The sequence below is a fragment of the Corvus hawaiiensis genome, chromosome 3 (assembly GCF_020740725.1).
Source record: "Corvus hawaiiensis isolate bCorHaw1 chromosome 3, bCorHaw1.pri.cur, whole genome shotgun sequence".
NCBI lineage: Eukaryota > Metazoa > Chordata > Aves > Passeriformes > Corvidae > Corvus > Corvus hawaiiensis.
The window spans coordinates 55,194,523-55,216,249 of record NC_063215.1 but is presented as its reverse complement, the minus strand read 5'-3'; the positions used below and the strand labels follow the sequence as shown (position 1 = coordinate 55,216,249).

At 40.0% G+C, this 21,727-nt stretch overlaps 1 protein-coding gene across 10 annotated transcripts in view; it reads left to right on the top strand.

The window, feature by feature from the left end:
• The window catches only part of ECHDC1 (ethylmalonyl-CoA decarboxylase 1), a 42,375-nt gene that overhangs the window by 921 nt on the left and 19,727 nt on the right, over nt 1–21,727 (top strand). For 2 of the 10 annotated variants that reach the window (XM_048296207.1, XM_048296209.1), the window contains exons 2-5: nt 8,066–8,287; nt 13,681–13,823; nt 18,614–18,666; nt 20,613–20,693. In XM_048296207.1, coding sequence (XP_048152164.1) covers nt 8,068–8,287; nt 13,681–13,823; nt 18,614–18,666; nt 20,613–20,693 — 497 coding nt within the window. In that variant the 5' untranslated portion in view covers nt 8,066–8,067. The other 8 variants (XM_048296210.1, XM_048296211.1, XM_048296215.1 and 5 more) reach the window with 8 other exon arrangements.

Sequence of the window (21,727 nt, the reverse complement as noted above, 5' to 3'; positions counted from 1 at the left end):
GACAGGGAGCTAACATCTCTTCTGCCTGCTGCGCAACACCAGCCAGAGCAAGCGGGGGCCCCGCCGCTGCAGGCTGGATCCTCCCGGCAGCGATTCGGGTCCCAGCTGAGCGACCTGAGGCGGGACCGTGTCCTGAGACACCCGAGAAACAAGGATCTTTAATTACACTGACTTGGATAGAAACACAGGGCTTGGTTTTCAGAGATGGAGGCGATCGGTGCAGGAAACAACAATAATGACGACCTGCTTACGTAGTGTTTAGCAACCTAGGAGATAACAATCATCGTCTGCGGCAAACGACGCAAATTTAGGCAGAGCTCTCGGTGCTTGGGGTCCCCCCTCTATGGATGTGGTATGGAGACCTTTTCTGCCAGCCCCAAGTCAGCTCCCAGGGCTCAATAAGCTTTAAATTCCCTTAGCTCGGCCCGGGACTGCTCCGATACCGCTGAGCCCAGGGCGCGGGCAGGCGGCTGCGGGCCCGGCCCGGAGGCCGCAGCAGCGGTTCCCGGCGGGGCCCTTTCCCCGCCGCACCGCCCGCCTCCGCTGCTCCGCCGGCGCCGGGGCCCAGTCAGTGCCGGGGCCAGGTCAGTGCCGGGGCCCGGTCAGTGCCGGGGCCAGGTCAGTGCCGGGGCCCGGTCAGTGCCCGGGCCAGGTCAGTGCCGGGGCCCGGTCAGTGCCGGGGCCAGGTCAGTGCCGGGGCCCGGTCAGTGCCGGGGCCCGGTCAGTGCCGGGGCCAGGTCAGTGCCGGGGCCAGGTCAGTGCCGGGGCCAGGTCAGTGCCGGGGCCCGGTCAGTGCCGGGGCCAGGTCAGTGCCGGGGCCCGGTCAGTGCCGGGGCCCGGTCAGTGCCCGGGCCAGGTCAGTGCCGGGGCCCAGTCAGTGCCGGGGCCAGGTCAGTGCCCGGGCCAGGTCAGTGCCCGGGCCAGGTCAGCGCCCGGCCGCCCGCGGCTCTCTGGGGAAAAGGGGGCCTCTGCGGGGGAACGGGGCTGACGAGGGGTCCGGCGGCGGGGCGCCCTGGTCCCCGCCAGGCCTCGGGGTGCCCGGGGCAGAGGCGAGGTGGTTTCGTCCAGATGGTGCTGGAGAGGTCGCCGGTGCTTCTGCTTAGCCCTGACACCTCGGGTCTCGCTTTGGGAACAGCCGGTCACTGCCCACTTCTGCCCTGCTCGGCGCTGAGCCATGCCTCGACGGTTGAGCTAACATAAGTCATTTTGTTTAATTTAAAAAAAAAAAGTGTTAGAAAAGCTTCCTTAGGTCAGACCAGGTGCAACAGCGCACTGGTCGGGATTTTGGCATCGCACAAGGTCAGCAGCAAGAAGTGTATGCTGGGGATGGGGAAGTAGCTCCCACCCCTCGGTCCCTTGAGTCTTCACATTTTTCCCAGGGTGATACCGTGCAGGGAGGTTGCCACTGCTTTCCGAAATTCAGTGTGTGGAGCCAAGGAAGCAGGTGACAGGCAGTCCTGGTGTAGTGCTGCTAGTTCCCAGTGCTGTTACAGGGGGACAGGAGAATCGTGGACAATTCAGGATATGGTTTTGCTGATGTCGGCAGGAGCGTTTGTGGGTGATGGTGGTGGTGGTAAGGAGAGCAGTAGCAAAGAACAGTGTATTAAGTTGAATTCAGAACACTTCTTGATTACAAAACTTACCCTTTTCAAGGCAATCATTGGGAAAGCATCAGTATTTGTGGTTACAGCTAGAATTGAATTCATGCTTTTATGATTTAGGATTTGGTGACCAAAAGGCAAATGGTGGGTTGGTTGTAGTTGTTTCCGTTCCTGTGAAGTTGTGCATCTGCTCGTCTTATAGGTCTCTAAAACATACCTAGTGGGCAATGTACTTAAAAGAGTTTTCTGTCACTGCTGTAAAAGGTCCTTTGATGACAGGTGTGAAGAGAACCTCTTCAGATCAAAGCATTGAAAAATAAAGGGCCTGAGTGCGTTTTGCAGAAGATAATGTATTCTTGCCCTCTGCTGTGAAACTCAAGATCTTTTACTCACCTGGGACCAAAATCAAATGTTTCTAGGTAGTGTCATCTGTATTTATGGAAAAGCTTCCTTTGTCAGCTGTTTTGCATCCTTAAATGCCATTATTTTTCTGTGGACTTCAGTACATTTCTTTACGATTTGTTTACTGTTCTTCAAAATAATTAAAATGTGATTAAAAGAGAATGTAATTGTTTAGGGACAGAGAGACAATTCACATCTAAACTCTAGCCTGCAGGGATCATTAAAAAATACAAAACTAAACAAAGAACAAGTAATTTGGAAAACCATAGCTTGCTATCCCCAGAATTTGGCTGCTCAGAAACAATGAAAATAACAAGAAAAAAAAGAGTGATAAAAGCAGAAATGAGGTGTAAATGCTCAGCCAGCTTAAAACTGAAACCACAGACAAGAGGGGCTTTTACTTACAGTGTTAAAAGATTTTTCTTTCTCTTCGTTTATTTCTATTTCACAGATACATTATTTGATCCATCTCAGTTAGTTAATTTGGACATGTTCTCACTTCTTGTTCTCTCTGCTTCTGGATGGATAAACATTGTTTCTAGTGCTAACATCTAGAAACTAGGAGGCCCAAATAATTTGCTCTCTCAACAGTAATACAGATACTAAAAACTTGTCTTTTATAATACCAGCTACTTTTAAAGCCTGTTTTTAAAGGAGTCAGAGGGCTTTTAAAGTAAATTCTTGCTGAACTGGAGGGACTGTTGATCCCATCTAATTTGTCTACAGTGCAAGTACCAGTGACAATATACTAACAATTTGAACAAGGCTCAGCAAGTTTGAGAGCCACGACATTTTGAGAAAGGCATAAGGGATCAGTCCCCTAGTTGGGGAGGCAGAATTTCCTCACCTTCTCAGCTTTGTTTAGTTTCTGTATTTGTAAATCATGTTTTGTCAGTAGGTTTTCTGCTGCTGATCCCTTAGCATGCTTAAGATCTGCTCACTGTTTGCTTTCAGCAGTGGGAAAGCCAGCTAGAGAGGTGATTGCCCTCAGCTTGCTTCATCTGGTAATTATGAGTGGGAGAACCTGTTGGACAAGGTGTTTAAGTTAACCTAACCCACGCATCGTGGAAGGAAAGTAGAGAGAGATAGATAAGTGGGTGAGGTAGATGGAGGGCTCTGTAACCTTCAGGTGAGGGGTGGTGACAAGCAACAGAGTAATCCTGTGTGTGAGTCCTCCCTACTACACGTTTCTTGTGTCTGAAGACAGGGTCTAGTGACTACTCTTCACTGTGAGACCAAGCTGGCCTCTTTTTGTTTTTGAATCTCTTCTCTTCGTCCAACACTAGAATTTTTCCCCCCCCCCCCCCCATAATCACCACCAGCCCACTGTCCCCAGTTACAGTCAGTTGCTGTTATTTTCACTTATTTTCAACCTACTTTTTTTTTGTTGTTTTTTATACAGATGGACTATTTTTGTGCTTTGTTTCTCCATCACTGTGCTTTTTCATCTGCTTTCATGCTATAGGGTCAGTTGTGCCAGCCCTCAGTAGCAGGGCACCACTTGCTTTCCATTCATTGGCCGCTGCAGGAACATCTGCTAGTCATGGTCACTGCTCCCTAGTACACGTGAATGCCTTCTAAAGTGACTGGTAAGACACCCACACAGGGTTGTCTTGTGAATCATATCATTATCATCAGTTCACATCTTCTAACCCTGCTTCCCTGTCTTTGCACTTCGGTGCTTGTCGCTGAAATTGCAGCTGCCAAAGGTCTTCATCAAGTCAGGTTTTCTTGTTCTTCCAAGACCAAGTGACCTTGATGCCTTTGGCAGTGTCACAAAAGTGCCTTTCTAATAGTTTTTTTAATGCCATTTAAATATTTTCTCATCCCTGAGATTTCTTTTGTGGATTTTGTCTGTTGAATGCCTTTATTTCTGTTATGCTTAATCTCAATATGCCTTCATCCAAACCCAGAAATTCAGCTGATGGGGTTTTTTTCCAGTATCTATATCTGCACATCACACCTGTCACATCCTGCCCCAGATGAAAGGGCATGCTTATTTCCCTGATGTATTGAAAACACATCTCTGCATCTTTTTTCCCCATTTTCTTTTTCCCTGACTTGTGTCAATAATTCAGACACCATTTTTGAACTGGAATTTTCCCTGTTCATGTATTTTAACTTGCTGTTTTAACTTGCTGTGTAGTACAGTGCTTCTTGTTTGAGCGTACAGCTCCCAAGATTCAGTTCTCTGGTTTGTCTCAGTTCTTCTACCCATCTAGAAAGTTGCTATCTACAGCCCTTACCCTTTGCTTTGGCAAGATATCTTTATGTTCTGTGACAATTGCAACTGGAAGCATTGCTGGAGGTTGCTGTTTGATGCATCATGTGTTACGAGAAAAATTTGGGTTGCAACAGAGTGGTGGTAAATGGCCAGGGCAAATACCCTTGTTCAAGATTCAGCAATTTCCCAATGAATCTGCTCAGTTAGGGAGTACTGATGTTGGTATTATCCCTATTATTACTATGTTTTATTAACATTGTGAGGTCTGAATTTTAACTAGGCAGTTACCAGAGGCTGTCGGAAGGCCTCTGATACATCTGCATGCATAAAAATACATAGATTGTGAGTGTCTGCATGTAGATACATGTACTGCTCTTGCATAAGGTGTGTCATTAAATCCTTTGTACTGAAATGCTAGCATTAGATGTGTTCATATTAACCCAGTCGGCTACCCCACAGGCAAGGGTGTTACAAAACCACTTGAGTGCCAAATGGGATTTAAACTGTTGTTTGATATAAGAGGTGCAATAATTGTGGAATGAACAACTATTGATGTCCACACTGTTGGCTTCTCTCTTAGGTGACACCAGTGATATGTAAAGCTATAGCACTTAAAACATTTAAAAGATGCTAATTGACCACTGTTATTCCTGTACTGTCAGGTTTTTCTTTTTTTTCATTGTAGGAACTGTGCATAAACTATATTTGCTCAGATGTTAATGGGTATAGCATGTTGCCTTTTTAAAATTAGACTAAGACTCCATTTCTGTAAGTATGTATAAATAGATGTGATTATGTTAAACTGAAAATCTGAAAATTTTAGTGTTAATAAATACCTCTTGGCTGGTCCTACAACATTGTAAGTATTACTGCAACATCTCTTTCTGACTGCTTTCACGCAAAATGCAAAAATAATCAATCTCAGTCATGCAATGGATTGTGGGTGTTCTGTACAGATTGAAATTTCGGATGTTGTTTGTCAGATGTCAGCAGAAATCCCTTTAGACTGAGAGAACTCTAGCTTAAATATCATGCTTTTCCTCAGTGGTTAGCTCAGTCAGACTGAGCTGTTAAAATAATCTTATTTTTATTTAAAAAAAGTACTGGGCACTGACTGGTACTGTAGGAGATGGTTATAAAGAAAATAATTCAAAGATTATACCTTGCATGAGTCATTAATCATGAGTCATGATCAGCAGGCAGTGGTGTCCAATTTGTTTTCTAATCCCGCACTTGCTGCTGTTCTTTATTACCATAGTGATAATATTAAAGAGCTGTTAATGCATATAACCACGCAGTTGAAAATGACAGACTCCTTTTTCATTGGAATAAAATTTCCATATCTTTAAGTTTGTTTTGCTCAGTATATTTCTTGTTGTGAGAAATTCAGTAGTTATAAAAGTCATGAAAAAAGTTTAAGTCAGCAAGGGGTTTAAGTTAGCAGAACAGCCTTTTTTTCCCCCTCCTCTTTGCTTTCAAGCCAGTTGTCAGGGCTTCCTAGAGAATTCCAGCTTGTCTGTTTTCTTATGAGAATTGGGGACACTTTGTATTAATTAAAAATTGGGAGCTGATTGTTCAAGGTGCACTTTGCAAGGAAAGCCTGCACTGTCCATGTATTTAATGTTTGTTCTCTTCTGAGCAAAAACTAGTAGTTGGATGGAAAGTTTTATTGCATTAATATATGCTGAGGAATGACTACTGAGGTTTCAGAGAAAAGGGAAGGCTGTCTCTCTTTTGAGAACCTGAATATAAAAAGAATCAATTAGTGGAGAAATGAGCTTTAGAAACCCATTTTCACTCTTTAAATAAAACTTTAAAGCTCTGAAAGGTGGTGGTTGAAGTGTTGCAGAATATTAGAATGTGCATAGATGGAGTGTTTGGGTGCAGCAGCAGTTGGGGAATGTTTTTTATGTAGTAATGAATCTTGTGTTCAATGAGATTTTAAACTTGATTAAATTTTGTAATTAGTTTTATTAGTTTTGCACTTCGGAAAAGTTCATCGTGACAGATCAAAGCCTTGTATGTCAATAGATATTAAAAAATCATCTCTCTATGTTTTCCAGTGTAGATGACCTTATAATGCATAGATTTGTGTAGGCCTTACTAGTTTCTTTGTGTTGAGCTTGTGATGAGATCCTGTTGTATTGGTGGGTGCAATTTGGCAGGACGGGTATGAATCTACTGGCATAGATGGCTCTTCACAGTTGCCTGGTATTGCTGCATATTCCTTCACATCCCATAGTGTGGTTGCTCCGCAAACTCCTCCTCCCTTTGAATGAAGACTATACCTGCACCAACAGAGGCATTTTCAAGTTTAGTGTAGGATGGTACAGCCAGTGACAAAATAAGTGTTCACCTGACAGGGCTGCTCACTTTTTTCATTAGGAGCTAATGGTGTGTGGTTTTTAATATGCATTTACTTGATCATGTGTATATAATAAATGTTTTCAAAAATGTTGAGTCTGTAAACTGTAAGATGCCCTGAACAGAGCATACAATATAGCTGTCACCAAATTCTGTCTCAGTGAATGTGTTTGTGTTCTGAGTTCACCTTGGAAAAACTTTCCAACAGCTGCTTGCCAATTTTGAAGGTATCTTGTTTCTGCCAAATATGATTCAGAAACAAAGAAGGTCTTTTCCCAGTTACCAAAAAAATGATCATATACCTTGTCTTCTGAATGGCCAAGCCCATTAAAAAGGAGGTTGGGGCAAAGGTAGGACTACTGTATCAAATTGCAAAATAACAAGCCTTTTTCCATGTCTTGTGGGGGTTCTTTTTATTCCCACTCTGATTGGTTTCTAAGATGACTTTATTTCTGGATCAGCTGTTTCCAGTTCAGGCTTTACCCAGTTTCTTTTAAGTCACTTGTAAACCACTTTCTCCTGCAGACCCTTTTCCAAAGTCAATAAATTAAGGCAGAGATGCAGATGAAGAGTAATATATGATAAGTACTTTCTTGTTATTTCCTGATCTACAGTCATACGCTGCAGAGTGGAAATAGCAGAGGAATAAGCCATGGGTATACTGGTACACAGAAATAATTTACAAGTATTATTACCTGTATAAAAGGCAAGTATGGTGCTTAATGCATAATACTGTTTCAGACTTCTCATTCTTTGGAGTACTACACAGATTCTGTGCCCAAAACAGATCAACTCAAAGTGCTACTGGGATGACTGGGAAAAGCAGATAGCAATCAGGGGCTAGGCAGACTAATTAGTTTTAAGATGGAGTGTGACAACTGTGTTAATGGAATTAGATGATGGGGAACAGACTTCAATGTAAGAATGATCTTCAGTTCCTAATTTTTATGTTTCTTAAGTATTTCTCGTGGGAAGGTCTTGCTCTAATACCTGCTTACAGAAAAGCAGGATATCTGGATACTGAAGGCTGTGGGATTTGATAGGATTTTTTCTCTGTTACAAGTGTGGTGTTTGGGGGTCTTGGTATTTTTTTAGAGGGAAGGGAGAAGGAGGGTTTGGAAGGTTAATACAGAGTAAATTGGTCTAGTGGAATACATAAGTGTCTTCCTATAGTTCTTGAGCCTTCTGTGTTCTGCACACAAATACTTCTTTGGTAAATTTTACAAGGAAATATTTTAAAAGGTGCTCATATCTGGCTTATCTACTAAAATCACTTCATAAAACTCCTGTTAACTTTGTGGGGGTAGATTGAAACTGAGATTTTTGCAAATATAGTTTGGAGTGATTTTTGTCAACAGTTATGATTGTATCCCCTTTATATTAGTTTCTGCTGTCATACTTCCCTCTTTCTCAGAGGACTGGATTACAAAGGAAATTTCCTGATTTTTTTTCCCCTCACCCCCTGCATTTCCAGAAATGGCCATTCTTCTGTGGAAGAACTTACTTCAGACTACAAAGAAAAGGATACTACAACAGAGATGGTTGTCACTGTATAATGGTGCTCATGGCTATGAGGAAGAATTGGTAAAGAAGAAACTTCAACAGTTTTCTGGTGGATCCGTCAACCTTTCCAAAGAAGACAATGGCGTTGGAATACTTACTTTGAATAACCCAAAGCTAATGAATGCCTTTACAGGTATTAATTAGTCGATGGGATTGCTGGTTGGTTTTGTTTTTTCTCTTGTTCAGTTACCCATTTTGACATTTTGCCTAAAGAAAGTATAACACTCTGCCTTTCCATGCCTTAGTTAAAAGAATAAATGTGTAAGTTTTATTCAGATATGCAGCAAATGTCCACTGTTCTGTGTAGTAACTTTGCTATAAATGTTGTAAGAATCCATGAAATTCTCAATGACTCAGGGACTGTCTTGCAGAATGTGCTTCTCCCCGTGTTGTTTAAGTGTTAGCACAATTCTGTCACTGTGCTCTTTCTTGCATCTCCTCTCATTTTGTCGTCTGGAAACATGGATGGCATTTTTGTGGGGATGAGAAGATGCCACCTCTCTTTCATAGGTGATGTAGAAAGAAAGACTGAGTTTACTTCTTGGTTCTTTAGATAAAGCCTTCCCTGTGCCTTAAACTTCTGTAGTTTGGTCTTTTCCACTCACTCAAACTGTGGCGTCCATTTCTTCTTCATTTGCCTTATGTCTTAAATATCAGTGATTGGTTAACTAAAGATCAGATGAGCTGGGTATTCTCAGCTGTTGCAGGTCAGTGATCTATTTAATGTGCTTTTACACTGGAGAATACTTAGCTATCAAAACCAAGTGCCCTATTTCATTAATCTTGTATTATGAGAGGTTTTTGTTCTTCAAGTTGAGTATATTTGCTGTCTTTTAATTTTCTAGATTATTTCAATTTATGTCATTCTCTTCAGATGTGAGTGGCACAGGTTCAGGGTGTGAATCTGCCTGAGCTGGAGCTGTGCATAAGCCTTTCCTGTAAGAATGTCTTTATCTGTTAACATTTTGAAATGGATACATTTGTGTCATCTTGCTAATTTCTTTGTTGCTGTTCTGTCTTCCTGCCCAGTTCTCACTGTTCCTTTGCTGTGAGCAAACATTTTGCAACACACTAGCAAAGTGTGCCCTTTGCATGAAGAATGTCAATCTACTCTTCCCACTAGTGATTGTTAGCTGAAAGGAACCTAAGAGAGCAGCAGAACTGGTGGTAATGCACCTAGATGTGTCTGCATTCTCTTGTTTCCCTTAAAAAACTCAGGTATAAAATCATTACCTAACTTAGGAAGTTGTAGCTAAAAGATGTTAGGATAGAGGTTGTCCTTCTGCATGCCTCCCTGTCAGTGTACTTGCTGTTATACAATCATAATTACATTGTTGTTTCTCCTTTTTCTACAGATTAGTTTCTGTTTTTGGCTCAAAACAGAGCTGTGCAATGTACACCTTGTAGACTGCATACTCTTGGCTTATTTGTTGTGAAAGTTGAAAGGGGCATGAGAAAGGAGATGTAACAGCAAAAGGAGAGAGCAGACTGGGGTTTTCTGCTCTATGGAGATCAGGAGTAATAAAAGTTAAATTGCTTAAATCGAACTTTCATAGAAACTTGCAAGTATGTTTTCTGTTTTCTATGTGCTTGGCAGGAGGGGCTCAGAAGTGATTGGTGGCAGTGCTGAGCAGGTGCAGCTGCCATTTAGGCAACTGATAGCTGTTCTTTGCCTATACAATGTTCTATATAATGTTAATGTGCTGCAATCATATCACACATCTCAAGTTGAGCACCCAAAATTAGCAGGCATTTTCCCTCTGGCTCAGTTAGTTGTCTGTAAAATAATCTCTTCTTGCCTTACAGGACTGCTATGAAAATAACTTATTAGTGTATGTGAATTAGATGCTCTAGTAGAAAAGAGGGGCTACAAAAACCACAGAGGAAATTAATAGCTCTGTCTTTGTTGCAGATCTTCATTAGCATATAACAAATGAGCCATGGGATCAGACAGTTCTGTTTTTACAGCAGTGTATAGAGCCCTGTAGAGAGCTGTACTCCATTTTGCTAGGCAATAGCCACAAAAAATTGCTCTGGAAAATCCTACTCTGTCAGTTCAAGAGATACTGCTTCTTTGTGCTGTACACCTCTGCCAGAGACTTTTGTTTTTTTGGGAGGAAGAGTAGAAGCAAAGTCAAGCTGGCCCCTTTGCCACTGCAGTGAATGTTATGGCATCTTAATTTATACTGATCTTAATTTAATTTTTAGCATTACTTCTGTAAAATGCAGTTGCTGAGAAACTACCAGGAACTTAATCCTTTGCCTTCAGTTGTGTATTAAATAATGCTCTTCAAGGGGCAGGATGGGATGCTTTACCCCTGAATTGCCTCAGCAGAACCTGGTTAATTTCATCAGCCAGAGCCTATAGATACAGCCACCTCCCCATCAAATTCTGTTGATTCTGTGTCTCAGAGCTTCTGAACAGGGGCAGATGTGAATTTATATATCCATGCATGCTCCGTCTAGAAAGCTGCAAAAAATCATTAAACTGTTGAGGGGAATTCTATTTTCCAGGCATTTACTTTACATAGCAGTTTTTTATCTCAAAGGAATTGTGTTTGTTCTAAGCTTGAGCAACTCATGAAACCAAAAACAGAACAAAATTGTTGGCAAATTGCTAAGGGGATATATGGAGATCGTTATGCCTTTTCTTCTACTCTTAATTGGAATCTGATAGCCACCTGTTTGAAATGGTCTCTTTGGACACAAATGCTAATAATGTCAGTTTAAGCCTGGTAGAACCAATTTCAGCAGCCCAACCTTTCACTGAACTAAACTTAAATGTAATTTGAAAGAAAAGAAAGCCAGCCTGTAGGAATTAGAAAATCTTGATAATAATTTTTATTTTCTAGAATTTACTTGAAAGCATTTATTCTCAGATTATAATTAAGATGCAAACAAATTATTATTCCAAGCAGATTTAATTTGGTAAAGAGCATGAGCTCAGTGGTACCAAATACTGAAAGACCAAGACTGGCAGAATGAAGATTTGCTTTAGTGTTGTGCCCTCATCATTATATCAAACATTAGGAGCTATATCTGTTGGTAAAATAATAGTTCAGTGCTGTCAGGAATGGAAAAGATCCTCTTGCAGGAGGATAGGACAGGCTCTGGCCAGTGTCTCTTGTCCCCTGCTATTGCATGTAACAGGCTCATATGGATCCTGCATTTTTTCAGTTAGCTGGATTTTTGGCTTGGAATACTCTGTGGAAAGACTCTTCAATACCTCAGTGCTTTGCTTATTGAAAGAACCACAAACAGTGGTTGTGCCACATTTGACTCTAGCATAGCTTGGATGCCAGCCCAAATACCTTTCTGTTAAGAAGACTTAAGAAGGCAAATACGCAATAAGTGAAATCCACAGGGTTAATGCACACCTGTTTGAACAGCAGCACTTGCAGAAAAGTTGTTGAGTGTGCCATCAGGCTGGAAAAGCATTTCAAGTGAAGACCCACAAAAATCTCATGCAGGCCTAGTTCTGCTCAGTATTCTCATTCCTAGCTTGGATGATGAAATAGAAGGTGAACTGCTGAAATTGTCAGATGACCCCGTATTAGGAGAGCTTGCAAGATTGTTTTTTGGAGTAGAGGAGAGGCATTCAAGGTGATCTTGATTAGCTGCTACAAAGAGCTCAAGATCAACAGGGTGGAATTCAGTGAAAGCAAATGTAATGTGCCGCATATAAAAAGCATAACCAAATTATAAATATGGAAGGGAAAGCAACTGGCAAAACTGCTGGGATTTTTGAGAGGATCACAGTATGGACTTGACAGTGGGTAAAAAAACCCCCAACCCAATGTTATTCTGGTATATAATATGTAATGTCCACTTAATAATTGGCCTCCTCAGAAATGTTGTCAAAATGTGCTATTTCAGTGACTGAGACCAAGCCTAAGGGGGACTTAGTGTTCACTCTTGATGTGCTACTAGGAAGCTTACTTTATAACGAACTGTAAGAAGAAAAAAAAGGAAGAAAACATAAATCTCCCATGGACTGGCAGCTAATGGGAAATTTCAGAAGAGGATGAGTCCTGTGCATGGAGGCGTAGAGTTAGAAAAGCAACACTGTTGGCAGAGGAGAGCCCTTGAGAGTATTAACCTAAAGCACATTTCTATCTGCAGAATGTAGGCCTGTCCATCTAAATTCTTGTCAAAGGGTAAAGCTGAGAGTGTCATCAAACTGTATATGCTTTCTGAAATTAGTTTCTGTAATTGTTTTCTCTTAAGTATATAATTGGAGAGAGTCATAGGTATTCAGAGAGGAAGAGCTTTAAATTAATGCACGAGGTACACTCCATTGCTGCGGAAGATGCTGCTGTCTAGGATGAGCCCTAGAAACAAGAGTTTGTATTTGTACTAGTTTGAAAACAAACCAGTGGGAGGTACCAAGTCAGAATAACAATTTAATGGAAATTAAAGAAAAGGGGAAAAAAGGTAAAAGAAAACACTGTCAAACTGACAGAGTCAAGGTACAACCTGACACCCTGTTAGGCAGGGTGGTGGTAGCAGTCTGGTAGAATGGTGGCTGCAGTCCTCTGAAGCAGTGATCCTGTAGTAAAACAGTCTGCTCTTCCTCAGGAAGTCCAATGGTGGCTGTGTAGCTCCTGTCCTCTAGAAATCCAGTGGGAAGCCTGGTGTCTCTGGTGTTCAGCCTCAGCTTATATCCACGATGGGATGCTTGGTTCCTCCCTCTGGGTGGAGCATCTCACAATGGGGTAACGAGTCATGAGGCCAAGTGTTGATTAGGCTCATTAACAGAAGATAGTCCGGAGGGAGTTATCTCTGAGTCAGGCGGCAGGACAATGATGGGCCATTAACAGAAAGATAGTCTGGGGGGAGGAGGCAAGGAAACACTGCCCCACCTGATTTCAACAGCTGATGGGGATGGTAATAGAATACACTGCAACCCAGGACAGTATTCCATGTCAGGAAGGATACGTAAGCAAATATGATGTTCTGTTCATTATGTTTTATAATGAATATGATATTTAAACAAGAAATAAAAAGCTAGTACTGTATGATGATATACGTAAAGAGAGTCTTTTTAGCAAGGAACCTTTGTTGAAGTTGACTGGTTGTGCCTTGAGCCTGCCTTGGACGTGATTCTTTTCTGTTCTCTGCCAGTTGTTTAGGTAGGGAAAAATCTCAGTAACTTCAAAATGACTAGTTGGACAGATGTGGATGGGTACGTATAAATTCATGTGTCCTGAATGTATGCAGTTGCAAGCAGAAATAAATTGGTTAGATTTTTTTGTGTTTGTTTCTTTGTTTTATTTTGGGAGTTTTTTGAGTGTAACACAAATATCCTTCATACAGAGTATCCTTCAGAATTTTGGGAAGTGCACCCTTGAAGAACAAATGTATGTCAGTGATTATGTGCAGGATTTAAGATGATACTTTCCCTTGTGATTTTAAGCCCATCACTTATTAACTCTAACTTGGTTTTGCTGGTGGAAAATGTAACAAAAACCATGATGGTGATAATAATTTCCTGTTAAAAATTTTGTTTCCACCCTCTTGTGGCAGGTACTATGATGGTAGAACTCCAGGAGAGGGTAACTGAACTGGAAAACTGGAAGGATGGCAAAGGCCTTATTATCCATGGTGCAGGAAACACCTTTTGCTCAGGATCTGATTTGAATGCTGTCAAAGAAATGTCCAACTCCCAGGCAAGTGTTAATACACATGAAGGTTTTGGAGAAAAATTAGTTTTCTGAGATTCTTTTTGAAGGAGGTGTTGCACCACACTTCTGCTGCACTTTCACATTCAAGTCACAGAATGGAGCTTTAATGGTCAAAAAAAAAAATGCTGTCAGCCCCTTTAAGCCATGATTTAAGTGTTATTGTAAGTGATTCATAACTCTAAATTCCTACACTACATGTTCTTTTTAGCCTTTTCTTTTAAAAATGTCATTTCAGTTTCTCACAGCGGTATATGGTGAATTTGCACATCAAATAAGCTGTGCTTCTATAGTTTGACCTTTAGAAGCAGATACAAGTAATAATTTCTCATATTCTAAACTAAAAAAAAGAAATTTAAGTAACATGGCTGCTACTACAGAAGGGTTTCTGTTTTATCAAAACTGTGCTTGGGCCTGCAAAAATGGAAGAACAGATGCAATTCTTGTGCTGTACTTGAGTCAGGTGAGTCTTGTGTGTAACTATGAAGTTGAAGAGGTTGGCGTTTGATGGCAATTTTTTGCTCGTGCTACCCATTTGGACAACTTTCACATGTGCTACAGTTCTTTCTGTGGATTAATATGTGGACTTGGCAATGTCTGAAATAGGACTTAGCTGCCAGGGAAGAGGGTCTTCCTGTGCTGCTCTTACACCTGGTTTGCAGTTGCGGTGAGTGACATCCTGGTGCTTTTTTGTGGCCACTGCAAATTTCAGGGTTTAACCACACAAGCGAACCATTTAATTGGCCCTTCCAGTATGAACATCAACACAAAAACTGGTTGATCTGATATTTGTCTGTAGTGATGATTTTTTTTTCTGTTGATGATACTAAATATCATAAACCCCACAAAGGTTTTATTTCTGGCCTGATAAAGTAAATAGAACAGTCCAGTTTTCAAAGGGTATAGGACGCTTTGTTTCCATTCTGGAACACCATGAGAGAGATGCTTTTCTTAATAGAGAAATGTCATGCTTTATAGATATAAATGGATTTGGAGGAAGCTTTCATTTGGATATTTTATAAGCACTGGTAATTTTAAAAATACAGATGCATATGTGATTTTTTCTAAATTGATTTCTAAAAAAATTTAATCTGCAATTCTCAACTTCTTTGAGCATTATACCAACAAAAAAGGAGCTGAAACCAAGAAAGGCCAGTTCTTTTCTTATCTGCAGTCTAGGCTTTCCTTCAGAGTTCTGCATTCAGTAAATCTCAGTGATTCTGCTTCCATACATTTAGTATTCTCTCTCTATGCTTATACAAGTTACTTGGAGCCACTGCAGTGGCAGAGAGGGCTCTTGCAAGGATTAGGTTCAATATACTGGGCAAAATGAAATGTATATGTGTTAGTTATACCTTTTTGAGAATTCTCTGCACTGAATCTAGTTCTCATGCTAGTATTGAAATGAAAGCCTAAGAGTCACCAGTAGTGCTCCAAGCATAGTTCAACATAGTTGCTTTTCTATTTCCTTTGGGGAGTTCAAGCTATTTATCTTTTACTGAGAGTTTCTTTGTAATAGCTCCTAAACCATCTGTTTGGTGGGATTTAATAGTCCTTATTAAATAAAGCTTTAATAGAATGTGGAATAGTATTTGCTGTTCTTTAGTCTTACAGAACTCTTCTCTCTAACTTGATGCAGATGGGAGAGTTTTGTCTGGTTTCAGGTTAAGTTTTCTGTCCACAGGCATCTCTAAGGCCAAAAAAAAAACAAACCAAAAAAAGTGAATATGCCTGACCTGGTATGTCTTTCACAGTATCAGAGAATATTCTGAGTTGGAAGGGACCCACAGGGATGATCGAGTCCAACTTTTAAGTGAATAGATTGAACCCATAACCTTGTCATCATTAGCACCATGCTCAAACAACTGAGCTTTCCTTTATATTATTTTTTTAAGGCTGATTTAGCCCATAGCTTTTAGTAATTGCAGGAAACACTTTTATTTTATCCAACCAGTTGGTCGAGGGAAGACTGTATTTTTCATAATTTTCAGTACAGTTTGCTTTTCCCTGTGGTGCAGAATAGGCAGAATAATGGCCAAGAATGCTGAAGGATTTTCGTGCCCCCTAGTGGCTCTTTGTCCTCCTCTTCCACTTCATTCTTTTCTTCTTTCTTTGTCTTCCTTCTCCCATGTTCAGTTGTTCCTAACTCTGAAGGAAACCTAGGTCCCCTGCCTGTTTTTCTTTTCTGAGTGCTAACATTACATACCCAAATCACAGAAGGCAAATGAATGGTGCAATTTAAGTAAAAAAAAAATTGTTTTCTTTCTATCTTTGTAAGCCTGGTTCCCAGAGCAAGAACTTCATTCTGGAGTAAGACTTGAAAAGCTGGCTAGCTGAAAAGCAGGAATGGCTCTTGAAACAACAGCTCAGAGGAAGAAGCATAAAGGAGAATTTTGCTTCCCTTGGTCCCTGTCTAGCTAGGACAGAGGTTCCCAAGCATAAACTTTGAAGGGAGGACTTTGGAGCAGTTAGAGATGATCTGGAAATATTGTTCTATCTGTAGTGAAAATGGATTTGAAACTCTTGCAGCAATAAGAGCCAGTGTTACAGTTTTCTACTTTATGAAGGTGACTTTCTTCTTCCCTGCCTCTCCTAGGCCCACTGCAAGCTATTAATCCTTTTTTTCCATATGTAGTGCTTTCAACTGCATTTTACCTCCCTTTCTGCTTTTGAGATGTCTTCTTACGTCAAGAACAGTATTAGAGCTGAAAATACAATTATTCCACTAGACTGCAGTGAACACCTCTTAGAGTATTTTATCTGAATAGTAGCCATATTTTTCTTATCAGGAGGTTTTGAAGGGTTTATTTGCCAGAACCCAAGCAATTGTGATTTTTTGTTTGTTTGTTTTCTGTGCAGGCATTTTTTCCCTGGGATACACAGTAATCTCTCTACCACCTGAGAGAAGGAAGACTTTTCTTTTTGTCTGCTCAGACATAAATGTGTTTTTCCAATTGGTCTGTTCTGGAATGAATCTTTAATTACCATTTTGGATTTTGTCATGCATTGAGAAGGCCAGTTTGAATGCAAGGATTCTGCTGTGAGGAAGTGAAAAGTTATGTTCTTTGAAGAACTTTTGTGCAGCTTCATCCTGAAAGTTGTAATATGGGAATTGTGCAAGTCTGTGTCTGAGAACTGGTACCTTGTATGTTTGTGTGGGTTTTGAACTTAGCTACTAAGGCAGCTATCATGAAGGATTTGAATGGTCTTTAATTTGGAATGGGAATATTGCTACTATTCTTAGGGGATGTAGGAGATGGCTACAGTGATAACTCAAAGCCTTTTTATAAATCAACATGTGCTAAAATTTTCAAGCAGGCCTTTAGTGTAGTAAAACTAAATACACTGGTTCTAGTGTAGCAATTGTCATGGCATTTGCATCTGCCAGAGATCTGTGCCTAAACATCATAATGCTGCTTGGCTTTGGGCAGAGTAGCTCTTAGGAATACATGACTAAATGGACAATAAGTCACCTGAAATTGGTCTACTATTATTTCAAGGTCCTATTCCAAAGATGTACTGTAGACTTAATACATATCTTTTCTTTCCCTGAGGTATGAGTCAGAGGCTTTTAATTCAGGCAGATTCTCTAACTTGCCAAGCTCTGTAAAGTTGTGCTTTAGAAATTAGTAAATTCCAGTAAAGAGATGTTGGGTTTGGTCTGCTTGGATTTTTTTTTTCTTAATTTATTATTTGAAAGATGTGTTGAAATTGTTACCTACTGGTTTTTTATTTCTACAGTGTCCAAACATAATTTTTTTATTTAATCTGGGATAAATAGTATGTGTGGTTCAGTTCAGTATGCATATGAACGTGGTGATTCTGGATCATTTAGACCAGTTGTTTGACAAGTTCCTGATTAATGCTAGATGTCTGAGAAAGAGTATAATATCAGGGAAGGCAGATAGATAATGATTTTGCCTCAAAATATTTTCTTAGCCCCCAGCAACTTGTGACTAAGACTTCTAGAGCTAGAGGTGTTGCCTTCTATGTAATAACTTTTTGTTGCTGTTCCTGTTGTGATTTTATGTAGTTTTTCTTGGATTTGTGTAGAGGGTGTAATGCCCTGCTGCCAAGTGTTCCACATTTTAACTACATGTTGTAGGAAGAAATATTTGTTTTGAACATACTTTATTTGGAACCCTTTAGTTCTTGTACTGGATTAGAAGGAAATGATTGTGTCTTTTTCACTATTGATTGCAAAGGGATGTAAAACAGGATGAGAGAGATAAGAAGGATCTTATTTCTGGTTTGGTTTTTTATTTATTTTGGTGTTTTGTGGTTTGGTTTGTTGATTTTTTTAGCTGAAATGCTTTTGGCCCAAACAATAAAAGATTAAAGTGGTAAATTGTATCTTGTCTAAAACTTTATGGATTTGGAACAGTAAAAAGTATGCAGCACACTATGACTTTGTACAGAGTTTAAAAACTCAGATTTATGGGTGTTCAACTTGAAGTGAGAAGAGGAAATTAAGAAGAAAGGCTAAAATTTCACAACATAGAAATTCAGTATTGCAATTACTTTAGCAGTGGCTTAATTATAACTGAAATTTATATAAATCAATTGAGTTCTGCTTTTATTTATTTTAACCCGATTTGTGCTAGATTTTCTATTAGTGCATAGTAGGGTTGGGCTAGAATTTGGGCAACATGAACCAAATAGAAAAAAAAACAGCTGAAGTAAATATAAATTATATTTATTCCTGTCTACTCCATCTATGTGTTTAATTGCTTCACATCAGGATCACTTAACGTTTTTTAATTTCCTATTCTTTGTAGGATGGGATGAATATGTGCATGTTTATGCAAAACACCTTAACCAGACTTATGAGGTAATATATTTTATTTACCCTTTTTTATGAAGTAATTATAAGTATCCGAATGTATTTTGGCTAACTTTTTAATGAGATGTTTAAAGTTAAATACATAGTTTTAAGTATGTAATTTTGAATCCCGGACTTTGTATTCACACTTGTTCATCAGGTAGGTATTTATGGATTTAAATGAGACCTGAACATTTTGCAACTCTTAGACTTTCCAGAGATTGGAACAGGAAAAAAACCCCTAGGCTTATATGTGTAGAGCTAGGAGATACCCAGAGTTAAGGAAATCTTGGCCTTCAAATTGTCTGAAACTTGACCTCTCTAACTCAGTGGAAATCGGTAGCTCTTAAATAACAAGCAGCAACAGGTTATGCAGCCTATGTAGGTAACATTTATTTGATATATTTATTTAATCTTCCCACTTCACAAGAGGAGTGTAGTCAGTTCTACCATCTGGGACTTCTGAAAAAGACACCCTTTCCTTTAGACTTTGCTTCCCTTAAGAAATCATGTTTCTATTAAATCCATTTGTGGTAGAGTCTGTCTTTTTCTGCTCAGAGCTCTTTGAAGATGAATACTCTTTGTTTTCAAATATTCTTTGTTTTCAAATAATCTATATGAGAAAGTGTATGAATTAAATTTTTTCTGTAAAATTACCCAGGAGATTGGAAACATAGTAGTAGTACTGTAAGGAATCCTCAGGATTGGAAGCCGTTTGCATAAGCTGGCCTCCATATAATCATATGATAAAAATTGATGGGGTAAAGCTAAGAGGGGGAAGATGTGTGAAGATTAAGTCCCCAACCTCAGGTGTGTTGACTTAGTGTGTCTTTAAGCCGTGGTTCAGGGGGAGCACTGAACTGCTGTCTGGGGACATCTGCTGTAGATGGGATTAGTCTCCCTTAGAGCTGAGGCTGACTGTGCTCCTGAAAGAGGTACCTCAAATGGATTAGAGTGTGGATGTAGCCATCTTGGACCCCTATCTTCTGGTTTCTTATAAACAACAGGAAAAATGAGATTGCCCTCTTCCAGTGGGTTCACTTGTGCTAAGTATTGTATGAACTGTGCTGCAGCTTGTAAGTGAACCTGGGCCATAAGAAAGTGTTGGTGCTTCTGTTAAAATAGAACTAAAACCAGACGTGTGGTTATGATTAGGAAGCTGATTTCTGAATGAGGTTTGTAAACTGCTCAAAAAGCTAAATGTCTCTTCATTGTAAAAGATGGAACAGCTGTATTAGTGTGCAAATTCTGTGACTAACCAGCTGTCTTCATCTCTTAGGGAACTTGCCTTATCCTAAGTCACTGTTCGTTAGTATTCATTTCACATCAGCAGTGGGGAAACATACTCTTCCTTCCCTCTGTCCTTTGAATTACCTTGAACATGATTAAATACCTTGAACATGATTAAATACAACACCAACAAAGGTAACAGATTGCTGCTTTCCTCAAAAGGTTTTGTCTGCAAAAAAAAGTTTTGTTGATGACTGAGATAGTAGCACTCTGTTTGAAGAAGCTGCTGAAGCTGTCATGGTAAATCTCATTAATTTTAGATAAGCCGGCCCTTCAGTTCTTTGTGTCTCTTTCTGGGGTGTGCTGGCTTAGAGTAGAATCTTGTGTTGCTATCCTGTCACTCCTTGCAGGTAGTCTTTTTAGGCATAATCTATAGCAGGTATTTTTCATAGCATGTGTTTTTCAGTACATGATATTTATTTTGATTTTATTTGATATATCTGTCTTGCTGTTTCATTTGGGATTCTGTATCAATTTATGCAATAGTAATTTTGAAATAAGTGGAATTGGTATTGTGCTGCTTGCCCACAAAGATGTAGTTATTTGAATAAATTGGAACAGTACATTTTTCTCAACTTTTACTGTAGAGATGGTTTGGTTGAATTGTTTTGTAATTTCTGAAAGGCTAAAAGCATGAATTTTGCTTACTAAAGTCTCTTGTGTAGGTTGCCTTTGATCAGTGTTGCACTAGTTCAAGGAAAAGCTTTTGGAGGAGGAGCAGAATTTACCACAGCCTGTGATTTCAGGTAAGGCTAACAAGTTGTGTAGCTGTTATGTTGAGTCAGCGATTTAATGATTGTCCAAGTGAAATGTGAGAAGCTTGAGGTACCACTTCTACCAGGAGTCATGTTCCTGGGTTCCAAGGAACTAGATTGCAACTAGATTTTGTCATCAGACTTCACAGGGAAAAAAAAAGTTGTGGTTTCTGCCAGGTTGTGTGGTTTGGATCACCGTGTGAACCAAGAGCAGTAAGGAACTTTAGCAACTGACTGTGTTACACACCAAGCGGGTTCAACTCACCCGAGTGAGAGGTAGGAGGGCTGTAAAATTGTATATCTCCCTGTGTCTCTTTATGTGAATGTCACAAGTAAAAATAAATAAATAAATATCTTCATTACTCTGGTATTTCTTGTTCTGAGTTTCTTATTTGTAACATCATTTTGTGCTGCACAGTTGTTGAAACAAGAGTTTGAGGTGCAGAGGAAAACAAATGAGGTTTTGTCCCTGTTGGTTTTTTTTTTTCCATTCAGGTGCATGGATTTGCTAGCATGAAACAACTGGCAAAAAAAAAAAGGGCTTTAATTAAACTGGCAGAACAGGAATGGGAAGAAACGAAAGTAATAAAATGTCACTTTATATAAACCACTACTAATGTGCAAACAGCCTACAGATGTAACAGGATAAGCACAGTGGGCAGCATCTCTGAAAATGAGGAGCTTTTAGTGAAGTTTTTATCTAAGAAAAGGAAATGTGCTCTTGAAGAGGCCTTAATGCCTGAAGTGGGAAAGGAATTGCCCCGCCCAAGCTGAAGGAAGGTACACTCAAAAGTAAAAAAACTAGAATATTACAGTGGTGTTCCAGGTATCAGGAACAGGCTTTGGCTAGAGGAGATGGTATCTGCATTGTCTAAGCCACTTGGAAGCAATCTTTCTTTGCTTTGAAGGTAGATGTGGTTGGATCTTTCTTTATATCTGCTCAGCACACAGTGAGCTGAAACCCCAGCTGTGATGTGAGTCCAGGCTGTGTTACAAATGCCTGGGAAACAGCAGAGAGGCTCAGT